General features: G+C 35.5%; 1 protein-coding gene and 1 pseudogene across 4 annotated transcripts in view; one reads left to right on the plus strand and one right to left on the minus strand.

Moving 5' to 3' along the window:
* Positions 1-326: 326 nt before the first annotated feature.
* The window catches only part of Foxn2 (forkhead box N2), a 38,959-nt gene continuing 12,657 nt past the window's right edge, over positions 327-26,628 (minus strand). For 3 of the 4 annotated variants that reach the window (XM_048352967.1, XM_048352969.1, XM_048352966.1), the window contains exons 2-6: positions 16,959-17,509; positions 9,549-9,640; positions 7,091-7,155; positions 4,898-4,966; positions 327-3,178 (exon numbers count right to left, since the gene is read on the minus strand). In XM_048352967.1, the coding sequence (XP_048208924.1) occupies positions 2,655-3,178; positions 4,898-4,966; positions 7,091-7,155; positions 9,549-9,640; positions 16,959-17,495 (1,287 nt within the window). In that variant the 5' untranslated portion in view covers positions 17,496-17,509 and the 3' untranslated portion in view covers positions 327-2,654. Of the gene's footprint in view, positions 3,179-4,897; positions 4,967-7,090; positions 7,156-9,548; positions 9,641-16,958; positions 17,510-23,233; positions 23,631-26,628 lie in introns of those variants that run through there. The other variant, XM_048352968.1, reaches the window with a different exon arrangement.
* Positions 3,698-4,223, plus strand: LOC125356775 (annotated as a pseudogene).

Raw genomic sequence — 26,628 nt, forward strand, 5'->3', positions numbered from 1 at the left:
TACTGGGAACACAATTTCCAGGCCATAGGACTTAAAATGACTTTCTGTAATTGGATGGTTATGAGCCCTGTTTCTACACACCTGAGCAATGAGGTCATAATATCCATGGAAGTCATAGTGAGGGAATGGTAATTAAAAAGGTTCTTCCCCTTAAAGATAACTGCCTTATTAGCAAGTTAGCAGATGGAAAGTGATATGCTGAATTCTATGTAAGAATTAAATGTAAATGGTTGTAAATCCTATGTATCTTCCTGTCATCAGCTTTTTGTGCACATGTATTCACTGTTCTTGCTGATGGTGACTATAGCTTTAATATTTAGGTTTTCGGAAGGAGAACACTGAAGACTCAGAGGAAAAAGTGATAAAGTTATTGCTATATATAATAAGACAAGAATCTTTGAAGATCCCTATTAGAGTTGAGAATAACTTTTCCTCTTCCTCATCTTAGATAATTTTCATTTACTTGTAGAAGAGTAATTACCTAATGGACAGGAGCCAGGAAGAATATCCATGGTACAGAATTTCAGGAGAACAAAGTAAAGTGGAATATATCATAGCAATACACTGGGCAATGGTGGGGCTCAGTGACAGAGCACTTATTCAGCAGGTTCCACCCCCAGCATGGCAAGGAAAACCAACTACCCAAACAAAAACACTGTTACTAAGGTATACCCACAGGGCCACAGTGAATAGCTTAAAAATAGTTATTAAATTGATTTCTGTAATGTCTTTTATACTGTGGTAAAAAACACTTTTTTCTCTGTATTTATTCACTGTCCACAGTAGGAAAGGCTACTTTCATTTAGCCACTGTCTGGAGATATGATATTTATGAGGAAAAAATTCCAAATACTTCACTATTACCCAACAAATTAGAATTTTATTGTTTCAGAGCACCAATTCTACTAATGTAGCCTATCTAGTTTCAATTATAGTAATACAGGAAAAGGATAAAGAATATTAATGCTGTTATTCTTGGCCTAAAGATTTATCAGCTGAAAAAGATGCTCTTGTTATCATTCTCATTTGAATTTTGCCCAAATAAAAATGATAAGTTAAAATTAAAACATTCATCTCTTTAAAAAAAATCCATGAGGATGCTTTTTAGTCACAAAAATGACTGAAAGAAATGAACAATATGAACCTTGACTGCATGTGTGTATGTATGTATATAAATGCATATCAATTATCTGAAAAGCAAAAACAAGATCATTGTCCATAACAGAGGCTGTATCATGAGACAAGTTAAATAAGTTGCTCTCACTATTGTAAGAAACAATGAATCAATGGTATTAACATCCACTGTTCTTTCTGAAGTCTAGCTATGTAAGTGATATGAAAGCTGTCTCGTACAAGCAGATTTGATCAATACTTAAATTGCCTTGGTCAATGCACTTTTGGAATAGTAATATAAAATCTTTTAGCATGGATTAATGGCACATACAGGCATTACACTGCTCCTTCAAAGAGTTTGGTGTAAGACCTAATTTTGTATGAGTTTTTAAATCCCTGAAGGTTTTTTTTTTCTCTAGTTTTACTAAATCTTTTAAAAAGTAATTTAATATACAATTATAATCCATACAAAGCTTGGAAAGAAGTTTCTACTTGATGACCTTATAATGACATAAGTAGTTAGTATGTAAAATTATACTCCATAACTGTTAAAATGTGCTCAGAAAACTGTGTATTTAGGAAGGAAATTGGAACTGGAGCATGGCTCAAGTGGTAGAGTGCTTGTCTAGCAAGCATGATAGGGCCCTGAGTTCAATCCTCAGTTACTGGAAAAGAGAGAGAAAAAGAGAGAGAAAAGAGGGGAAGAGAGGAAAAGAAGTAAATGAAAGATTCTCTTATTGCAAAAGTATGTCAAAATTATGTTATCCCATTACATTCTCTATGGCTGTATTCTCTCACTGAATAATTTCTACTCAACAAAGACAGCTAGTGGCTAAAATTTCAACAATTGATGCAAAGCACTTTGGGAAAGAATAAAAGGCCTGAATGAATGCTATGCATTAATAAAAACATTTCAAACTACTGCTATAATAAGAATTAGTCTTCTTAGATGAAATCACATTCCCAAATTACCTTTTCTATTACTTATGCAACCAGAAAGAGTTTTGTAGACATTTAGGATCTTTTCCAATGTATATTGGACTTTGCTCATGCCACAACAGAAAAATAATTTAAGACAAAATAAAAATCACAATCTTATCTATTACATTGTGAGTCAGAAAAAAGATTATATGAAGATATCAGCAATTGATAACTATAGTTAATTACAGATGGGAGAGAAAAACTAAAAGTTAGACTTGCCAAATCTTACATTGTGATACATGAATAAAGGAGCTTTTCCTATAAGTTTAAGACAGAGGCTAGAGATTTCCTTGTATTAAAAATTTTAAATCTTGAAATCATTTATCATAGAAATTATGTTTTTAAGCATTTAGATCATATATTTATGGTTGGGCATGATCCTAATTAATAGCAACTGTTTAATGAGAAAAAAAAGTAACCAAAAGTACTTTGAAAGAAACAATTGGCACCCTCTCCCACCCTAAAACTTAAGAAGTCCATTATGGCTTTGATATCCCTTGTAAATAATTAAGTAGAAGAGTATTGCCACACTATAAAATAATTTAACCCTAGTAAATACTTCTATTTTTTCCATTGTTTTTGACTTTGTGTCTTTGCAGTACTTATTAGGGAACCTAGACATGTACGAATTCCAGCAAGGTGGAGCAGAGATCCGGCTGCTTCTTTGAGCTCCTCATCAATTTCTTGACATGACTGTTTTCGCATCTTTTTGCCTGGCTGCCCTTTTTGAGAGTCATCTGTGCAAGCCTGTGGCTCATAGCTGCTGTCTGCAAGGGGATCATCTTCATAATCAACATCTGTGTCTTCTTCACTATGAAATCCTTCACTGCCACCACTTCCCACATGGCTACTCTTTGGGATAAATTCATATACCTCATCCACAGAAGACAGGGAAGATACACTAGACCTGGACGCACAGCGCTGTGCTGCCATGCTACTTGCACTGTAATTGTGGTCTTCTTTTGGATCAATGCTGGTGGCTAAAGAATCACTCTCTTGTAATTGCGCAGCACTGGGATGACTAAATGCATTGTTATAATTCCTCTTTTTTTGCAATGATGTTTTAAGAGGAAGAGGCTTCTCACCTGTAGAAAACATAACTATTAATAGGTCAAATGAATCTGATTGCAAACACAGACCAATGAAAACTACTCTATCACTCTGGAGCAGTAAGTGCTTTATATTAACAATGTTTTACAACTTTTCTTCCCTCTTTTACTCACATCATATTATTCTGTAGGAATTAATTTGAAACATTTAAAAATACATCTTGATCCTTCCATAAAACATATAATTACTCTGAACTATTTGTCCAGACTGTTTTGATACACATCTGCTGTTAGTGAACCACTGGTTGTTACAATGTACATTCTTCTGGATACCTTTCCTTTCCCCCACACACATATGCAATCATTTTCTAGGAGGGTTACCGAAAAAACAGAACAACTAAATAAAAAGATATATACATTTTAAACTGTAATTGGTATTCACAAACTGTCCTCTAAATGCTTGAGCCACTTAATGCCCAACTGTGTATGAAAAACTATTTCCATATTATCAATTATTTTTAACATTTTATAAGCTCCTAAGCAAAAAAAGAGGCTATGCTTCCTTTTGGCCAGAACCGCCATCTTTCAGTAATTTGCCAAAATGACGAACACAAAAAGAAAAAGAGGAGAGGTACCCGATACATGTTCTCTAGGCCCTTCAGGAAACATGGAGTTGTTCCTTTGGCCACATACATGAGAATCTACAAGAAGGGTGATATTGTAGACATCAAGGAAATGGGAACTGTTCAGAAAGGAATGCCCCACAAATGTTACCATGGCAAAACTGGAAGGGTCTACAATGTTACCCAGCATGCTGTTGGCGTTGTGAACAAGCAAGTTAAGGGCAAGATCCTTGCCAAGAGGATTAATGTGTGTATTGAGCATATTAAGCACTCTAAGAGCTGAGATAACTTCCTGAAATGAGTGAAGGAAATGACCAGAAAAAGAAGGAAGCCAAAGAGAAAGGAACTTGGGTTCAACTGAAGTGCCAGTCTGCCCCACCCAGAGAAGCACACTTTGTAGAACGAATGGAAAGGAGCCTGAACTATTGGAACCTATTCCCTATGAATTCATGCCTTAAGAGACATAAAAAAAACAACAAAACTCTGAACTATAAAAAAAAGAGAGACTATGTAAAAAATGTTTTATTGTGCCTTTCTCCAAGTTTTAGAGGAATTACACATCTTTTCACATGTGTAGCCATATGTATTTCTTCTGATGATACCTAGTCATATATTTTATTGACTTTCCTGTTGAACTCATTTCTTACTTGTAGGATCCTTCTAAGAGGCATTCAATATCCATCCTTTACTTGTTATATATGGCTAAAAAAAAAATCTTCCCAGTATTTGTTACTTCCACCTGCCCCCATCCCCCCTCCCAGCCCCTCTACTTTTGTTGTGCACATACTGGAACTTAAACTCAGAGCCTTGCACTTTCACCAGACTTAAATATACTTTCCTGTGTAGAATATTTATTGCTTTCATTTTTAGTTCAAGTTGATTTTTTAAATGTGCTCTTTTTTCTCCATTTCTTGGTGTGTATGTGTGCATGTGTATAATTTCTCACAGCATTAACTTTCATGTTTCAATTGTCCAAATTAGTGCAAACATATGGAACTGAGTTATTCAGACTGAAATACCATTTAGTGACAAATAAATAATTTTGCCATGAAATTGAAACGTGCATTTTAAATTACAATGTAAAAGGCACTCCGAAAAAACACAATTCAAAAAGAAAAACATGATTGCTTACATTCTAGAATCCCTTGTTCTATAGAAGTATTTAAAAGTATCATTGCAGTGGCAGCATCAATATCAGACTCTGAAAAGGGAAAAGAGTGGTAACATTAAAGTTCTTTGTAAGAGAGGCTTCTATAAATATTTGTATTTGTTCAAATATGACCAGCATTGGATTTGGTGTATATTTTACACTAAATAAGCTCCGAAAGCCTTTGCTCCTTTGCAATTATCTGGTCCTCTTGTATCCGCCTAAGTTTCTATTATACTCATCAGAATGCTACAGAGATTCCCAGCAAATGTCAGGCAACTTTCTTAACTTGCTTCTTATCCTTACCGCTTTTCCCACTCGTGTACACTGCATAATTCTAGCCAACCTTCTTGGTTAAGCTATTATTTTTATTTATTTGGTGCAGGCCCTGGGATTTGAACTCTGGGCTGGGGTCCTGTCCCCGAGTTTTTGTGCTCAAGGCTAGTGCCCTACCACTTGAATCAGCTTTTCTGGTGGTTAATTGTAGATAAGTCTCACAGATTTTCCTGCCCAGGCTAGCTTTTAACTGTAATCCTTAGATCTCAGCCTCCTAAATTGCTAGGATTACAGCGTGAGCCACTGCCGCCTGCCCCCCCCACCCCCACCCCAAGTAGGGCCTGCATAGATCTCTATATCCTCTTCAAATCCCAAAGCAACTACTACAATGCCTGGCAAGATGAAGTAGACATAAGAGATAGTGCAGTTAAAGTCATACCTAAATGTAAATAAAGAGAGACCATATTACCCATACAGTTAACAGAAAAATGTAAAGGCAGAACATTATCTTAATCAATTTCCTATCTATTTAGCTACTTACTTTGGTTCTCTAAAGATTTTGTATATTCTACTCCCTTACTTTTATAGACATCAACTTCTGAGGATCAGCATTAGAGTTTCAGAACCAAAATATTTCTGACAAAAAGACTTTAGTATAAGATTTAATAGATTTTTAAAGTCATGGAAACTCATCAAAGCAGCAACTTGAAACCCTTACTTTAAATACTAACGAACTAAGAAGGAAAAAACTCACTAATAGATTTTTTTGGCCAGTCCTGGGCCTTGAACTTAGGGCCTGAGCACTGTCCCTGGCTTCTTTTTGCTCAAGGCTAGCACTCTGCCACTTAAGCCACAGCACCACTTCTGGCCATTTTTTATATATGTGGTGCTGAGGAATTGAACCCAAGGGCTTCTTCATGTATATGAGGCAAGCACTCTTGCCATTAGGCCATATTCCCAGCTCCCCCCCCAACCCAATAGATAATTGTTATTTGCTTTAAAAATATGGAAGTTCTAAAAAGGTTGATTTATAAGCTTCCTAAAGTAAAATCCCTTACAGCTAACCCATAAAAGAAGCATTTCAAAATATTTTAATGTAGGGAGTGGTAAACTTCGTTTCAGTGAAGTTTGAAAACATTTTATGCTTTGTAGGCTAGTATGCAAAACCAAAGATACAAGATGTAAGATCTGTTGTAACTAATTAAATTCTACTGTTGAAGCCAATTTTTACGCCTCTAAATATAATTGTTGCTTTGTTTTTCCCCTAGAGTTTATAAATATAAAGTGGTGCTCAAATCATGAGACCCATAAAAGTAGGTAAAGACTACATTCATATCACTCCTAAAAAATTAAATACCATTGTCAAGGATATATATATATAAATGAAGAGGAAACATAAAACTGTATAGATAGTGTAAATCTATTTGGGAGGGGCTGGGAATATGGCCTAGTGGCAAGAGTGCTTGCCTCCTATACATGAGGCCCTGAGTTTGATTCCTCAGCACCACATATACAGAAAATGAACAGAAGTGGCGCTGTGGTTCAAGTGGCAGAGTGCTAGCCTTGAGCAAAAAAGAAGCCAGGGACAGTGCTCAGGCCCTAAGTTCACGGCCTAGGACTGGCCAAAAAATAAAAAAAATAAAAAAAATATATATATATATGGAAAAAACATATGGGCATGTATTATGCATGTATGTAAACACATCGTCTTATACATGTAGCATAATAAGTGACCAAAAGTATTCTAAAATATTAACAATATAATTATAGGGTGATCCTACTTTATCTTTTATGAATCATTTTGTTTTCCAAATCTGCTATAGGTAACACATAACAACAGTTATTTTTTAATATTTATTTTTCCCTCTTTTTATGATTTAAAAGACCAATATTCATACATACCTTTGAGGGTTCGCACTTGGTTCTGCTTAAGAACAGAGCTTAAGTACTGAGGTGATAAAGAATTACTGAAAAATAAAAAGACAAATGTGCTTATAAAAATCTTTATTTAGGGCTAGGAATGTGGCTTAGCAGTACAGTGCTTGCCTAGCATGCATGAAGCCCTGGGTTCCATTCCTCAGCACCACATAAAGAGAAAATGCCGGAAGTGACACTGTGGCTCAGAGGTAGAGCACTAGCCTTGAGCAAAAAGAAGCCAGGGACAATGCTCAGGTCCTGAGTCCAAGCCCCAGGACCAGCAAAAAATAAAAATTAAAAAAAAATCTCCATTTCACTAAAAGGAACTAATTGCAAACACTGCTAACATACAAAAAAAGTATGAACTGTTTTTTATCTTGTTTTCTTTCTTAATAATACTCAGTTTAGGAGTCTACCAAAGCAGAAAGTACCTAAGGACAAAGATTAAATCATACACTTTTGGCCATTTTATGCAAAAAAATTAATCTTCATCTATAAAACAGCTAGCTAAATCTCTCATATAGGGTTGTTGTGCTAATTAAACAATAATAATGCATTTCAAATGCTTGGAACATTAAGTAACACATAATAGTTATTGTTTGGCTTCTTGTTAGATATTTTCAGTTTGATGTGATATTAATATAGTTATTAGCACAGAAATCAAAGAACTTATCAAAACAAGTATTTAAGGAAGACTGCATAGTAATAGTAGCAAAAAACTTAAGTTCCAGATTTTGTTTTGTTTTGCCTTTTTATATGATATTAAATTTAAAAAATTACTTCTGTTCTTTGAAAATTGTGACAAAGTAAAAAGATGTGTTTTGCTTATGCAATTAAAAATTTATTTCCTAGACAAGGTATGATGGCACACAGGTGGTGGATATAGGAGGATCATAGACTAAGGCCGGCCATGTCAAAAGCATGAAACCACATCTGAAGAAACAAACTAAAATGCAAAGGAGAGAGACTGGGGTGTGCAGCTTGAGTGGTAGGATGCTTGCTTAACAAGAGCACAAGCTCAATCCTCAAATGATACCAAAAAAATAAAAAGCTCTTAAGAATGCTTTAAAATTCAAATAAACCACAGTATGAAATACTGTTATAGATGCAGCTGACCATAACACTATGACATTCTCCTAAATGAATCTGAAATTTTTCATTTATTGTAAGACCTTTTGCTTCCTTGCCCTGTACAGGGCTCTCACCACACCACTGTGATGTCCAAAAAATCCTTTTATATGTTACGTGTTTAAAAACAATTTTTATGTTATTCAAGAAAAAGTAGGCACCATTGGTAACATTTAAAAGTATCTTAAGAAAATGTGACATTTTCAGTTCACGTGAAGGTACATTATGGAATTTTTTAAGATACCTAAGACTTCTTTAAGAAAAGGAACAAAACCTAAGTAGTTCATATTGTTTTCCAGATATAATTTAAAATGAGGAAGATAAAAATATTAAACAAATGCCAAGGAAGTTATAAGGAAATATTATAACAATTACTAGCAAAAAACCTCCAGAGAATTAATTTACTTGCCAAACATTTAAAATTTTAGACTTGAACTTCATTTTTAAATATTAAAAGTGCTATTGAGGGGGCTGGGGATATGGCCTAGTGGCAAGAGCGCTTGCCTCGTATACTTGAAGCCCTGGGTTCCATTTCCCAGCACCACTTATACAGAAAATGGCCAGAAGTGGTGCTGTGACTCAAGTGGCAGAGTGCTAGCCTTGAGCAAAAAAAGCCAGGGACAGTGCTCAGGCCCTGAGTCCAAGGCCCAGAACTGGCAAAAAAAAAAAAAAGTGCTATTAAGCAGGGTGAGATGGGAGATGTAGCTCAGTGAGAGGCCCTGGATTCAATACCAGCTCTGAAAAGAGCAATGCTATGACAAAGAAAAAACTTAACTGAAATGAATAAAATGTTACAATGACAAACTTAATCATTATATTAAAAAATTTTAAACATACTTTTAATTTTCCATTTCTTGGTCCACCTTACTATGGTAGACAATTAAAATGACTTGAACTCGGGGCCTTACATTCTTGCTTGGCTTGCTTATGACTAGTGCTCTACCATTTGAGTACTCGGGAAATGGAGTCCAGCAGTCTCTGGGGCCTAGGATGTCTTTGACTTCCAGGTCTCAGCCTCCTGAGTCACTAAATTACAGGCATGAACCACTAGCATCCAGCTTATGACAACCTTTTGGTAACTGGAGTTACACAATTTTATTTACAGTTCACTTATATTATAGTGACTTCATGTCTGAGAATTCTCAACTACTCAATTTCTTATTTTCTAGAAACACAAATTAAAGTGTAAGACTGCCTTAGACTAATGTTATCCATAAATCTCTATACAAAAAAAAAATTCCTACTTGTCAAGTTTCTTCATTTCACCTAGTAAATCTTCTAAATCACCACTAATAGTTACATGGCAGACTCTTACCTTTGTAAAGAGGAAGGTTGCTTCTTCAGTGCCTGTATAAGATTGGGTTTATACTCTGGATCAACACACCATAAGGAACCTTTTCCATTTACCTAAAATAAAATGCACAATAATTTATAATCTGTCAAAATAACTTTTATGCATACATAATCAGTGTCATATTTTCAATAAATGTGAGAGAAAGCTCTCACATATCTTCTGAGTATAATACCAAAGTTGAAGTGGGCTTGCCAATGCATGTGATTTATGAAACTTCTTCTAACTTATAAGCCTACAGAGGCTCAAATTAATTAGTAACATCTAGGTATAGGTGTGCAGCTGTGTGTGTGTGTGTGTGTGTGTGTGTGTGTGTGTGTGTGTGTGTGTGTGTGTGTCCTGGAGCTTGAAATTAGGGGCTGGGCATTGTCCTTGAGATTTTTTGCTCAAGGCTAGCACTCTACAACTTAAACCACAGCTCCAGTTCCAGCTTTTTTTGGTAGTTATTTGGAGATAAGAGTCACACAGAATAATTTCCTGCTTTGGCTGGCTTCGGACTTCAATCCTCAGATCTCAGACTCCTGAGAAGCTAGGATTACAGCCATGACTCACCAGTACTCCACCTAACATCTAGTTTTGTGTTACGCTTTTGTACTACAAAAATCTTTTCTTAAAATTCAAATTACACACTACAACTGCAATGGCAATTATTTAAAAACAAGAAAATGTACTTGTTCCCCTATGAATTTTTGCTTGTATAAATCCTATACAATGTAAGATTTAATATGATGATCTCCAGACTACTTCCTTGCTTAAACTATTTTTCAAGGTACTATTAGTCTATTATTGAGACTCTTATCTTGAGCTATCATGTTATGATATTTATAGAATAATGACCTGATGAAAAAACATTGTTCTACAAATTTAAAACTGATATCCTAACCACTGCTTACTGATTTGCTATCTAATTTCTGAGAGTCAACAACCTCTCATTCATATTTGGCCTACAAAATAAAACACCAACTTGGGCCACTTCACTGACTTGTAATGAGATTCAAATAAAGTCATTTATATTCAAGTGACACACTTGCAAAATACATGAATGCTAAGCAGTTATTCTAAAATCAGCATACAATACCATTTATTGGATGTTGGTTGAAAAATAGCAGTCTTATTCCTTTATTCCTAAGACATGAGGGGGTTAACAAAATGCTAAAAAACAATTCTGAATAAAACACAGAAGTTAGATGGTAAAGAAAAAGAATGAAGTAAGTTCAAACAGGAAAAACTCCCTAATCTGTGGGATGGTAACACAATTAAGGCATTCTGGGTCACACTAGCACCTAGTGTCCTACACCACACTGTCATACAGAAAAGAAGTCCAAGATTATCGGTTGAACCTTCTTTCTGTCATTCAGTGACAACATATCACCTAAATTATTCCACAAAAGCATTTGACATTATGGTAATTATTTGGAGATATTACTGCTATTTCAAGGAAATCAGCAAACTGCAAGAAATGGTATTGAATACTTGCAGTTTCAGTGCAGGTAGGTATCCTGAGAATGGTCTAAATAACAGTGTGGTTTATGATACCACTGCACCACTTTCTTTCACTGGGTCTGTTCATGAACTCAGTAAGGAGAGATAAAAGCCATGTTCTTTACTAAGCTATGTTTAAATACATGTAAAAAAGAACTTATTTTTAACTTTAAGTCTTTGTGTCTCTAGTATTGTGTTTAAATGATGGAACACAAATAACAGAGCTTTAGAACTATTGTTTTTAAAGTAAATTTGTCTTGAAAGAAAAATTTTAATGGGAGCTATAGCTCAAGTGGTAGAGTGCTAAAGGTTAGCACCCAGGTCCTGAGTTCAAGCCCCGGGACAGGAATCTCCCACCCTCCCCCCAAAAAATGCACTAAAAAGAAATAAAATTTTTAGTTCAATATAAACTGGAAACATGAAATCCCTAATTTGATATTTTTCATATTAAAAATTTAAGGCTGGACTTACATGGTAGAAAATCATGGAAATGGTTTTCGAGAAAAAGGGAATAAAGGGTAGGGCTGGGAGGGATGGGAAGAATGATGAAAAGGGTGACACTGTTCAAAGATTTACTGTATTCATATACTTCTTTGCAGAATGGCAACTCCTTTGTACAACTGCTTTGTTTTTTGCCAGTCCTGGGGCTTGAACTCAGGGACTGAGCACTGTCCCTGGCTTCTTTTTGCTCAAGGCTGGCACTCTACCACTTGCACCACAGTGCCATTTCCAGTCTTTTCTATATATGTGGTGCTGAGGAATCTAACCCAGGGCTTCACATATATGAGGCGAGCACTTTGCCACTAGGCCATATTCCCAGCCCTGTACAAATGCTTAAAGATAAAAATAAAATTTAAAAACATTCATTTTAATTTGATAAAAAAACAAATGAGCAATATAATGAAGGCTAAATTTTAATGATTTATCTTAACGGAATTTAAAACAATAATTTTAGAGATGATACAATGTTTACCAATCTTGTAATACTAGTTTTTATCTTACACATTTAAAAAATATGGAGGGGCTAGGGATATGGCCTAGTGGCTAGAGTGCCTGCCTCCTATACATGAAGCCCTGGGTTCGATTCCTCAGCACCACATATACAGAAAATGGCCAGAAGTGGCGCTGTGGCTCAAGTGGCAGAGTGCTAGCCTTGAGCAAAAAGAAGCCAGGAAATAGTGCTCAGGCCCTGAGTCCAAGCCCCAGGACTGGCCAAAAAAAAAAATAATAATAATAATAAAATAAAATAAAAAATAAAGCGTTTTAAAAAAAATAAAAAATATGGAATTGTTATTATTAAAGTGTTGTCCAGAAGGGTTTGCCATTTCATAAGTCAAGTAATGAGTACAATCCTTACTAGATGTCATCTCTTCCTTTGCTTTTGCCTCATGCATTTAAAGAGTTGCCTGCCTTGTCTCTCTCTAGTGACTTTTAAAATCACCAATAACTGATTAAAATGGCACTAATTGATTCCATATTTCCAGATTCACAATATTTTAGTTGCACTTACATTGGACATGCCAGATAGAGGATTTGAAGGTTGGACTGTGGATGCAGCTCAGTGGCAAGGTATTTGCCTAAAATGTGCTAGGATCTAGTTTTAATCACTTGACTTTAAAAAATAAAAGATGTTAATTTTTATTTTATTTTATGAAACAGGATTTCACTATGTAGCCAGACTGGCCTAGAACTTGTTATGTACCCCAGGCAGGCCTCACACTCAAAATCTTCCTGCCTCAACCTCACTCGTGCTGGTATTAATAAGTGTGTACTTCCATGTCCATGTCAATCTAAAATATAAAACTAAGCCAAAACACTACAATGTCTACTTTTCATAATTTTTTTAAATCCCGAGAGAGACAAATAATACACTAAGACTTTCACATGTGTCTTTTAAGCAGTAATTGATACAGATGATAAAAAGAGAAAACCCCATCTAATCAGTAGCATTATCAGCTATTTGGTAGGATTAGTACTTTATAGTTTGATCTAGATGTTGCCATCTTGCCCTTTTTTGTGAATGATCATCTCTGTAACTGCTAATTACCAAAAAGGTCCTGTCAAGTTTATAAAATTCAACTCCAATATTTACTCAAGGTAAATATTATAAGAGTAAATAACTTATTTGCCTTCCACAGATGAAAAGAATAATACTGTCATTATGAAGTACTGACTCAAAGTTTCATAAATAAAGAGATACACATGTATTTCTTATTGTATTTGAATGTCACCTTTTTGTCTAAATCTCAGACATTTCAGTAAATTGCTGTAATTGTTATGAACATCACCATCTATATGTTCCTTCCTTCCTGCTCTGACTGGTGGTGACAGTTTGAGTTCATTTCTTTTTCTGTTGTTTTCACACTGAAAATCTTACATGAATTTTAATTTGCTTGTTGGATTTTTTTCCTGAGCCTATAATTTCTAGTTATTTTACTGAAGTAGTGAATACACATACTAAAATATTTGCTACATGCTCTAGTTTGTCTTTCAAAATTATGATATATAGTCTGCCCACTAGCAGGGTTTTTCCATATTAATTTTCTGTGCTGTGATGAGGACTAAACAATATCTTTAGTTTTCAATCTGATGAAAAGCACTATTTCATTGTAACTTACATTTCTTTATTATGAATTAGACATCTTATCTATTAGTCTCTAATTCTTTTTTTTGCCATATAAATTAAGAGCTATTTATATAGCTATGTGTGTTAGATAAGTTACATTTTAGGATATAAACATACCAGATTGACATACTTAATTATTTTTCTATAATGTCCTAACTAAACTTCTATTGGAAGTAATTACACTAGTTGCAAGTGAGTAGTTAACATTATCAGCAATAATAATAATGTTATTGCTAGTAGCAAATACTTATACAGTTTATTATGTGTTATATACTAGAACTATTCTATCTATCCTACTTTATTAATTCACCCACTCTATATAATAACTCTATGAGGTTAGTATGGTTATAATCATCCTTCTTTTTTAAGTAACTTAGATAGAAAGAATCATATGCTTTGTCCAAGTGCATGCAGCTCACAAGTACAAAAGTTGGAATTTGCACTAAATCTGTACTCTTGACCATTTCCCTATACAAACATAAAAGATCAAGAGGAAAAAAAGTTGTTTTTATCAAAGTCTAATAATACTGACAAGCCTGCCAAGACTACGAAGGAATAAAAGCAAAAGGCTTAGGTAGATATTAGGAATGCAAAGTGGATGAGAAGTTTAGATAGTGAAAAGAAAATATTATGGAGAACTTTATGAGGACATTTGAAAACTTGTTTTGATGGTACAAGGAGTTGAGCTCAGAAATTTGCACTTTCTGGACAAGTACTACTGAGCCATGACCCAGTTTGGATGTTTGAAAACCAATGAAGTTAACAGGAAAATACTACTTTTTAAAACTAAAGGAAAAATATAAAACTTAAAGAATCCTATAATAACTGAAGAACTGAATCAAACCAGCCCTAACATCTCCCTCAAAGAGGGCATCAAAGCTACATAGTTTCATATTCAAGTTTTTCCCAGAAATCTCAGAACAGAGCTCTAGTCTAAAACTCTTCAAATGATTTAATGAACTAAGCTAATTTTTAAAGCATTTTATTACTTTTAAGTAGCTGTACAAAGGCCTTACCATTCAACAAAGCAGTTTATAAACACAATGCATCTTGATCAATGTCACCCACAAATTAACCTAATTTTGTTAACAAAATGTAATAGAAGCTGGGCTGGCACCTATAATCGTAGCTACTCAGATCTGAGATCTGAGGATCGCAGTTCGAATCCAGCTCAGGCAGGGAAGTCCATGAGACTCTATTCTCCAATAAACTACTCAGAAAAAAATCAGAAGTGGCACTGTGGCTCAAGTAGTAGAGCACTAGCCTTAAGCATAAAGAGGCTCAGGAAAAGCCCCAGGACCAGTAAAAAAAAATAAGTAAACCAATAAACAGAGATCAAGCTAGAGTTGATCATGATCACATGCTAGTCTTACTTGTGTACAAATGCAAAACCCAAAGCAAAATATTAGGAAACAGAATCTAGCAATGTATATACAAGATATCATTCTCAGGCTGAATTAGAAAATGTGACATTGGCTTTATAATAATAGAAAATTCAATGGAATCTGCTATTCAGATTAAAAAAGAAAAAATTATGGAACATCATTATGGATGCAGAATAAGCATTCATTCCTAATAAACTGTAGCCTAAGGATAGAAGGAAACCTTGATCTGGTAAAGGGTCTCTACAAAAACTCCACAGTATATATCCAGTATAATTCGGGCATTAGGCCCACTGTCACCTCGACAGTTCATTATTTTATTGTATTGTATTGTATTGTATTATGTATTGTATTATAAATAGCACAGTAAGAAATGAATTTAGCTGGGTACTGGTGGCTTATCTCTATAATTCTGGCTTCTCAGAAGACTGAGATCTGAAGTTTCTACTCTAGAGCCTGATCAGGGAAATTCTGAAACTCTTACTTCCTATTAGCCAGCAAGAAAAATAGTCAGAAGTAGAGCTATGATTCAAGTGGTACTGAACTAGGTTTGAGGGGGGAAAAGCTTGAGAATACACAGTGTACAATGCTTAGAACTGGCATACAAAAGGGGAAAACAATTGTTTACCAATGCTAAGACTGTATATGGAATTCTAATAAAATTATTAGAATACGCTAACAGGGTTTCTCAATATAAAATCATTATCTAAAACCTCAACTGTATTGCAGTAGTCACAAAGTTAAAATTTTAAAGGATAATAACATTAACTATGAGTATGAAAATTTATACTAGGCTTCTGTAGTGGCATACAAAAAACACACATGATGAGAAATACCATATAAAAAGATGTCAGTTCTCTCCTAATTGATTTGTAGATAAACTGTAATACTGTAATAAAACTGTAATAAAAACTAGGGATCTGGTGAAGAGATGTGGAAAAGTGGGGAACTTCTGCATTAACACTGATTCTAGCATTTATATGGAATTGAAAATAATTACTAAGACATTTGTGAAGATGAACAGGATGGGATGACAACTAGCCTTATAGTTAACAGCAAGATTTCATATGAAGATATTGTATTTAGGATAGGGAAATGAATCTCAGGCCTTTAGTGCGAGCCCCAGAACAACAATAACAAATAAAAACAGCAGTCAATAATTATCAACTTTTGAAATTCTTCACCTTCCTTGAAACTTCCCCCACTGTATAAGGTATAAACTATAGCTTTTCCTTTGGTAAGGAATTTGGATGGTATTTAAGACAATATTACCCTATTTTTCAAACTATCACTCAAAAAATACAGGAAAATCTCATATTTTGTTTTAAAGCATTCACTAATTTGACATCAAAACTGAAGTTGAAAGAATTTAGCATGTTATTTATTACTCTTCATATTTTCCCTTACATACCCTCTTTATCTATAGAAACCCGCAGTTTAGCTTTTTTAAAACAAACTAAAAAAATGGAAAAAATAAAAATATATATACAAAACATATAACAAGGAAGGTGATAATTAACCCCAATCATATCCTTTAAGACATTAATGTAAATAGTCCATACTTAAATTGTAACACAGATTGTCAAACTGAGTAAATACAAATAATGTACTGATATACTTTAAAAAAACACTGCAGAAACCAAGACAGAAAATTAGGACATTAAAAAGAGTAATCCAGGTATACCTAAATATACTAGATGGAACATAATTCTGTTAGATTTTTGTCAATACTTAACAAAATTTTAAACCTTCTCAAATGAAAGCAAGTGACAAGCTAATAGAATTAGTCTCAAACTGAGGTTTTTGTCTCCCTTGATTTTCCCAAATCTTAAGGGTTCCATGTTAGTTCCCCAATCAAATGTAGCAATGTTTATAAACACTGACCTTGCTGTGGCTTCTTTCCACTTTCTGAAAACATTTGTTTAAGGACAGATTATGTCGAACAGAATTCTTCCAGCCTGTTGGTGCAGTAGCAAAGTATGGGAAGCGATCCAAAATCCAGCTATAAATTTCTTTGACAGGCAAACATTTATTTGGAGAGTGTTCAATAGCCATATAAATGAGAAGACTAAAGGAGTATGGGGGCTTTGAAGTTGCTGATTTTTTTTCTGGGTTCTGGTAGCAAGATGGCCCAAAAGATGGCACATCATCTCCCTCTATATCATACAATGGACTAACCATTGGAAGACCTTCACTTCCGAGGCTGAAGTTTGTTAGAAGATTAGTACTTTCATGAAGCCAGTTCAAGTTTGTGAGTTCATCATCTGTTGACTCACTGCCTACCAGAGTGGCCTTTGGCCCAGCAGCATCAACAGCTTCGGGCAAGCTTCCCATTTGGTAAATTTGGCTTAGTCCTGCAATCTTTTCAGCTCCTGGGGTTTCAGCTCTCTTATCTGGAGTCATTCCAATTACTGGACCCATTTACTTGTATAGGTCTGCAAGGAAGGAAGGAATTATCAGTCAATCAATGCAATATTTACGATTCCGAAGAAAGGAAATACATAAAGATCCCAAACCAAAGAAATACATATTTAAAGATCCCTAAACCAAAGAAATTTTGCAATCTATTATCCAACAGTTAAGCTATAATAGTCACAAGTAGGGCTACATCTTGAAAATAATCAAAATTGTAACATAGTTTAACCAATTGTTTTAGGTGATTCCTCTCTTCAAATAATATGTACTATAAAGATAAACCACTTAAAATATTTTGTAGTGTATCACACTAAAGAGAAAACATTTCTTTTAAAATTATTTATCTTTAATTGCCAAAGTGTAATTACACTTATGAGATTCAATGTAATATGGTACATGTATACCTTGTGGAATGACCAAATCAAGCTAATGAACATATTTCTATTTGGGTTCAAAGCAGTTAAAAGCTACTGCAGCAATTTTGAATGACACATTACTAACTATAGCAGACTGATGTGAAATAGATGACTAGCACTTGGTTACCTTTTGACTAATACTTGTCCTTTCCCTATCCACTCTCTTTCAAACTTTCCACACAACACCTGCTAGCCCCACAATGCTTTCCAGTTCCTGGAATATGAAAAGATAATACTTCTTATTCAATGAATTTGTGATCAGCTAAATCTTGACTTAATATTTTTCTCTTATAAATTCAAATATCTATATATATATATATATATATATATATTGCCAGTCCTGGGCCTTGGACTCAGGGCCTGAGCACTGTCCCTGGCTTTCTTTTTGCTCAAGGCTAGCACTCTGCCACTTGAGCCACAGCGCCCCTTCTGGCCGTTTTCTGTATATGTGGTGCTGGGGAATCGAACCTAGGGCTTCATGTATGGGAGGCAAGCTCTCTTGCCATGACTGTGGGGCATGAACTCAGGGCTTGGGCACTGTCCTGAGCCTTTTTGTGCTCAAGGCTAGTGCTCTACCACATTCCCAGCCCAAAAAGGTGTTTCTATACTATCCTTTACATTTTTTTTCTCAAATGCCTTTTGTTTTGCTCTTAAAACATACTTAATTTGGGGGCTGGGAATATGGCTTAGCCATAGACTGCTCGCCTCGCATGCATGAAGCCCTGGGTTAGATTCCTCAGCACTACATAAATAGAAAAAGCCAGAAGTAGCGCTGTGGCTCAAGTGGTTAGAATGCTAGCCTTGAGCAAAAGGAAGCCAGGGACAGTGCTCAGGCCCTCAGTCCAAGCCCCAGGACTGGCAAAAAGAAAAAAAAAGAAAGAAAAAGAAACACCAAAAACTTAATTTTAATTAAAAACTTACTGTGGAAGAATGAGCAAAAGAGAAAAGTGATAGAACCTTAAAAACAGACATAAAAATACAAATATATTCCATAATTAACATAGTTTCCTACATAACAGATCAAATTATTTATTTGACCACCAAAGTCTTCTGGCTGAAGACTTATAGTCTGGAATATAGAAGGAATGTAGTCTAAGCCTGACACAGGTAAAAAAGCAAAAGGGGGAGTAGGTCGGGCCTTGAGCTTGCTAGGCAGCTACTCTATTACTTGAGCCATAGTCTCAACCATTTTTCACTTCAGCTACTTTTCAGATAGTCATATTTTTGCCAGCAATAAATTGGGCATGATGATACATGTCTATGCTCCAGAGACAAACTGTCAGGCAGAGCCTAAGAGCACTAAACCCTGCCCCTGGAAATTGCCTCCTAGCAGGTATTTGATGACAAAGAGACTTCACTGAGTTTCCCTTGATCTAAGTAGTGCTGAGAATTAAGTCCAGGGTCCTGAGCAATGGGTAAATGCATGGCTATAGAGCTATATCCCTCAGTCCACAGGTAAGTAACAGTATCTCAACCTAGTAAATGTACTGCTTTGCCTGAACAGTGAGATGATTAAAACTTCTAATGACTTGGTCTAATGACTTCAATGACTTCTGTGACTTCAAATGACTTGGGTCTAAAATATGCAAATCACAATGCAGAAATACAAAGTATGATAAAACAAAATATTTCTCTTCCAAAAATTAACAATTTCACAAAAAAGTATTTGAACAACAGTAAAGTGGATGAAATTTTAAGCAACAAACTCAAAAGCAAAATGAAGAATCGCCAACTATTTATTTTAATTATTTTGTTGTTTGCCAGTCCTGGGCTTGGACTCAGGGCCTGAGCACTGTCCCTGGCTTCTTTTTGCTCAAGGCTAGCAGCACTCTTGAGCCACAGCGCCACTTCCAGATTTTTTCTATATATGTGGTGCTGAGGAACTGAACCCAGGGCTTCATGTATACAAGGCGAGCACTTTACCACTAGGCTATATTCCCAGCCCCATCACCAACTATTTAAAAGGATGTTACAAGCAGCTGAATTTTTGCAGTGAATACAATAAACACAGTTGAATCAACTCAAGAGAATTCAAATAAAGAGCTGAATGAAGTGAGGAAGACAACGCAGGACACAGGATCTAGAACTTCTGCAGAAAAACATCAAATTAAAATCCTGGAAATAAAAAGCTCCATAATTACCACCCCCCTAAAAAATTCAATTGAAAGTCTTACTAACAGAATGTAGCAAGATAAAAATAAGAGTATCAGATAGTCAAAAACAAAGAGGGATATAGTCAATTACATAAAGACAAAGAAAAAATATTAAGGAAATCCAAATGGAGCATAGAAGACCTCTGGGACACTATCAAAAGACCAAACCTACAACATGAGTACAGAAGAGAAGGGAACTAAAGGCACAGAAAACAATCAAAATAATAGCAAAACAAACAAACAAAAAAAATTCCGTATCTTGAGAGTCATCCAAGCATAGGAACCTTTCAAACGCCAAAATACGTAAGATCAGAAAAGAATACTTTAGACATATTGTAGTACAAAACACTGAATATACCCCCCAATACACACACTTCACAAAAAGAAAAAATACTGAAAACTCTGTGAAGCAAGTCTCATAATGGCAAATCCACAAGAATAAAAACAGATTTCTGCACAGGAATTCTAAAAACCAGGAGAAACCAAGCCCCTGTGTCTCCTGCCTGTAATCCTAGCTACTCAGGAGGTTGAATCTGAGGATCATGGTTCAAAGCCAGCCCAGGAAGAAAAAGTTCATAAGACTCTTATCTCCTATTAACCACTAAAAAGCCAGACGTGGAGCTGTGGCTCAAGTGGTAGAATGCCAGCCTGGAGTGAAAACACCTATGCTCAAGGTTCAAGTCTTAGTACCAGCATCAAAAATATAAATAAAAACAAGGAAGTCAGGCACCCATGAACACACCTGTAATCCTAGCTACTCAGGAGGCTGGGATCTGAGGATCACAGTTTAAAGCCAGCCAGGATGGAGCTGGGAATATGGCCTAGTGGCAAGAGTGCTTGCCTCGTATACATGAAGCCCTAGGTTCGACTCCCCAGCACCATACATATAGAAAAAGCCAGAAGTGGCACTGTGGCTCAAGTAGCAGAGTGCTAGCCTTGAGCAAAAAGAAACCAGGGACAGTGCTCAGGCCTTGAATCCAAGGCCCAGGACTGGCCAAAAAAAAAAAAAAAAAAAAAAAGCCAGCCAGGACAGGAAAGTCTGTGAGACTCTTATCTCCAATTAACCACCAGAAAACCAGAAATGGCGCTATGGCTCAAGTAGTAGAGCACTAGCCTTGAGCTGAAGAGCTGAGGACAGTGCCCAGGCCCACAAACAACAACAACAAAAAAGAAAAAAACAAAAAAAAAACAAGGAAAACATGGATGATATATTACAAGTTCGGAAAAAAAAAATAACTGTGAATCTGGATTAATGCATCCATCAAAGTCAGAATTGGAGAAACAGAAACATTCCATGACAAACAGAAACTAAAGGAATTTATGACCACTAAACCACTAAAAACACACACACAAAAAAATTCCTAAACTCAGAAGAGGAAGATAAATGTACAAAATAAATCCTACTAGATAAGTATATTTGAAAATGAGAATTAGAAAAGCACACATTAAAAAAATCAAAATGATAGGAAATACAAAATGTACATGTTTCATTAAGACCACTAATGGCCTCAATTCTGACATAGAATAGCAAGTTTGATTAAAAGAAAAGGAAAAAAGGGGCTGGGGATATGGCCTAGTGGCAAGAGTGCTTGCCTTGTATACATGAGGCCCTGGGTTCGATTCCCCAGCTCCACATATACAGAAAACGGCCAGAAGTGGCGCTGTGGCTCAAGTGGCAGAGTGCTAGCCTTGAGCAAGAAGAAGCCAGGGACAGTGCTCAGGCCCTGAGTCCGAGGCCAGGACTGGCCAAAAAACAAAAAAAAAAGAAAAGGAAAAAAAGGATGTCTAGATCTATCTAGCTACAGAATTCTAGACTGCTATTTTAATGTCATTACAGGATAATCTACTTCAACAACTGTTAACTGAGATTCCTCTAACGGTAACGTTTTTCCTTTTTATTAATCTCTCATATTTTCCATTTTCTTGTCTGTATTGTATTCTGGTTTTCTTCAGATTTTCCTCTTACTACATCAATTTTTCTTCAATTCTATTTATTTTTAAATCTTTTCATTTAAATTTAAATTCCATGACTTTTGATCCTTTTGCAAAATATTTGTTCTCTTTCTCAAATTTAAGCCTTTCTATTTCACATCTGGTCATACCAAAATGTGAAGTCCACAAGTCTGATTCAACTTACTGTGCACAGAATCCTGTTAAGTTTGGATTGTTGATAATTTTTTATTATAATCTACTTATTTTCATGACAACTTTACTGGTGAAAAATCTTGGGTAATGATGAATATATCAGCTTTTGCCATGCCACTGAGAACAGTTCACCATCATTTGAAATTCCTGGCCTGAGGTTTAGGTTTGGATTTCTGTGCTAAAATAGTGTGCTAAGGGAGTTGTCTAGGTAGCAGATTTTCAGTGAGATTTTATTTTTCCTATTTGCAACAATATTCTTTTTTTTTTTTTTTTGGCCAGTCCTGGGGCTTGGACTCAGGGCCTGAGCACTGTCCCTGGCTTCTTCCCGCTCAAGGCTAGCACTCTGCCACTTAAGCCACAGCGCCACTTCTGGCTGCTTTCTGTATATGTGGTGCTGGGGAATCGAACCCAGGGCCTCATGTATACGAGGCAGGCACTCTTACCACTAGGCCATATCCCCAGCCCCCCTATTTGCAACAATATTCTGGAAAGACAATTTTTAGGGGTACATGAAAGAAAAAATACTAGTTAATAAAACATTAAGGGGCTGGGAATGTGGCTTAGCAATAGAGTGCTTGCCTAGCATGCACAAAGTCCTGGGTTCGATTCCTCAGCACCACATAAACAGAAAAAGCGAAGTGGTGCTGTGGCTCAAAAGGTAGAGTGCTAGCCTTGAGCAAAAAGAAGCCAGGAACAGTGCTCAGGCCCTGAATCCAAGGCCCAGGACTGGCAGAAAAACAAAGTAAAACACTTGGAAGGCTGAGGCCTATGGTATTCAACTTAATGGGAAAACTATTCTTGCCAGGATCTGGTCCTCACTGGAGCCCTATAAAGCCAAGAAAAAAGCACACCTGATTTGACAAATACCCTCAAGACAATGGACAGCTTACCTCAATATGTTTCCAATTAGTGTAGGCTTAACTTTTGTGCAAGAGCAGTGATGCATTTAAATTTTGTCTAGCATTTTAGGATGCTCTCAGCATAAAGTTGGTCTGGGTACTACTGGAAACATGTTTACATTATAGTAAACCTGATTGTAGATTTATTATACTGTTTTGATCAGCCAGAATATCCCCATGTCCATATACACAGCTCAAGTGATATGGAGAAGCTCTCAGTCCCGTGTTTAACTCATGTGCTCTGGTATTTCCATGCCCTAACTTTGTAGAAATAGGTCTCCCACGAAGCAAACAGTGGCCAAAGAGCAAATTCAAAGTTATGGTAATCCTCCTAGGCCATGGCCTCCTAGGCCACTCAATTTAAGTGATGCTATGAAAATTTTACATTTTTTTGATATGCAAAATGTTTTTAGCAGAAGTTGGGTGGTTGTTATGGGAAAAATGATCAAGAATCCATGGCATGAGCCACCCAGGTGATTGGTTTACGTACATTTCTTAAAAGAAAGACAGGCACTGGTAGCTCATAAGAGCCTGAGATCTGAGGATCTCAGTTCAAAGCCAGCTCCAACAGGAAGACTGTAATCGGACATAAGAGTCTTCACCAGAAAATGAGAAATAGAGCTGTAGTTCAAAGTGGTAGAGCACTAGCCCTGAGCAGAAAAACTCAGGAGCAGCCAGGCCCTGAGTTCAGTCCCATAACTGATAAAAAAAAAAAAAAAGACCTCTTACCATCTTTCTAAAAATCATACACTTTAAATATAAGGAACATACTTTAACCTGTTACTTTGAAGGCTCATTATTGAAGGCAGTCTCTCCAAAGCAAAATACAGAGATTGCTCAAGTATATGAGACTAATAGCCACTTTTTATGACTTACTTTTTTCTTTTCTCTTCAAAGCAACTTGAGAATTAAAGTTAGGTATACGCCAAATGAGATTTACACTGGATCCACAGACCTGGAGCATGGCTTAAGAGAACTTGCCAAGTAAACACAGGCCACAGGAGTTGTTCAACCCCAATACTCTTAAGAAAAGGATTTACACCTTGTTAAAATGTAAGAAAACACTGATCCACACTAAAGCACATCACACTGCTGTATTTTAGTAGATGTTTATAATCCCTTATCTAAACCTCCCCGCGCCAGATATAGAGGTAATACAATATATATGATACATTACAACCCAGTTAGGTCTGAAACAATACCTTATACTAAATGTTAGTATTTCTGTAGAAAATGTATTGTCACATTAGGAGGAAATGGAAAACAACACTGACAATCTTTTATTGGCTCAAATCACATATGCCATCTCTTAACCATTACAAAGGTTAAGAATACTTTTGGCTCTGAGAGTCAATATTTAAACTATAGAAATTATCTTAATATAGTTATTACCTTCTACACACTAAAAAGCTAGTATGTTTCATTAGAATTTTATTTATAACACATTAGACTCTGATCTGAGCCAAGATAAAAAGCTCACCTTGAGATATATGAATTTAATACATAAACTTTATCACTTTTTTCTCCAAATATTTAGAAATCTGTTTGTAATTAAGGATACAGAATAAGTAATCTGATACAAAGATGCATTGTAGGAATATAAATGCATTTTGAAGTTAAACTAATAACCATATTGGACTGTAATTTCAACTACTCTACACATAGCAATATAGATTTTTTAAAAGGAGAGAGAAAAACCCAAGGGATAGGTATACTATTAGAAGAGCATCTCCTGATTCTTTCCTAAGAAAACTCTCACTTCTTCATATCTCTATCGTCGCAGTTACTAGGTTCTGTAGAAAACAGTGGATAACTATAAAATAGAAAGGTTACTCCTTGAAAAATGAATTAACATACATACATAAGGGTAGGAAACACTGAGCATACCTGAGGAATCTGTTTGATGTTAAAATCGTAGAATAAACAAGTTCATTAGTGAAAACACCATAAAAGTAAAATTGAAATAATTAATACTGATATTAATTACATCTGGAGACAAGAAGCAGAAGGATAAGAGCATCTGCTATTTGGTTGTATGGCTCAAGTGTAGAGCACCTGAATAGCAAGCACAAGGCCCTGAGTGTTCAAACTCCAGTACAGAAAAAAAAGTCAAGATCTGTAACAAAATAGAATCTGGGTTCAAATCCCTGCTCAGTCCTAAGGCTTCTCAATTTAGAATTACAATAGCTGTATCTTCATAGATTTCGGTACAAAATAAATGAGAATAAAAACAAAAGCACTGCTGAGTGCCAGTGGCTCAGGCCTATAATACTAGCTACTCAGAAGGCTGAGATTTAAGAATCAGTTTGAAGACAGCCCAGTCTAGAAAGTAATCAGGCCCTGAGTTCAAGCCCCAGGACCAGCAAAGAAAGAAAGGAAAGAAAGAGAAAGCAAGCACTATTAACACAATGAATACTTGCTGCAGAGATGGTAGTGCATTCGGAATGTATTTAAAATTCTTATAATGTACTTGAGTACTTCTGACATTTTTGTAATTTATAACGTATCTCCACATCAGGTTATTGATGAGTTAATTTTTAAATAATTTTCTTTATATACAAATTTATACATGCTATATTCTTCAAACACAAAAATGACACTGTGTAAAATCAGTATTAATATGTTTTAGAATTAAATTATTTAAAAATTTTTACCTATTAAGGATGTATCTCCCTAGTGGCCAATTAAACCATCAGGAAAGACAGCTAACTGAAACCAGGACTTCTCAGAAAAGTCTTACAATAGCTATTTCATCATTTTCTTTGATATTTTTATTTCCTTATTTTGTTCCTGTGCACCCTATGTCTATATTTTGCCAATCTTACTACATGACTGAATTCTTTAAATCTTTGTGATTTACTTAATCTAAAAGGACTTAAAACTCAGAACTTTTAGTGTTTTGTTGTTAAATGGCTAAGAAAGATCTAAATTCCTTTAACAGCTTATGGGCAAAAAAGTTGAAATTTCACTTATTAGTTTCATCCTCAGTAACAAAAAGACACAATAAAAATAATGGCACAACCAAAACAGGAATGTAAATATCTATATGTAGTTACATTTATTCAATAATTACCAAGTTAAAACATTCAAAATTATAATTTCCTGACTACTATCAAGATAGGACTTATTCATTTCAGTATAACATCTATACGGTACATCTGTTTATTTGAATACAGGGATTAGCACAAGCTAAGCACAGGCTCTATCACTGATCTACATTCCCAAACTCATATAATACTTTCATGTATGGGTCCATTTGTGTGTGTGTGTGTGTGCGCACATGGAGGTTGGTACTAGAGTTTTGTGCTACCACTTGACCCATACACACCTCCAGCCCCTCTTGTTTTAGGTTATCCAGATAGCATATTGTAGTTTTGCCTTTCAACAATGATCCTCCTACCTATGCCTAGGATTATAGGTGTGAGGCACTAGGTACTCAGCATAAAGTTCATTAATGTAATTTTTTTGCGTGCTAGGGCTTGAACTCAGGGCCTCAAACTCAAACTGTTGGGTTTTTTTCCCCAAT

The sequence above is a fragment of the Perognathus longimembris genome, chromosome 8 (genome assembly GCF_023159225.1).
Source record: "Perognathus longimembris pacificus isolate PPM17 chromosome 8, ASM2315922v1, whole genome shotgun sequence".
NCBI classification, from domain to species: Eukaryota; Metazoa; Chordata; class Mammalia; order Rodentia; family Heteromyidae; genus Perognathus; species Perognathus longimembris.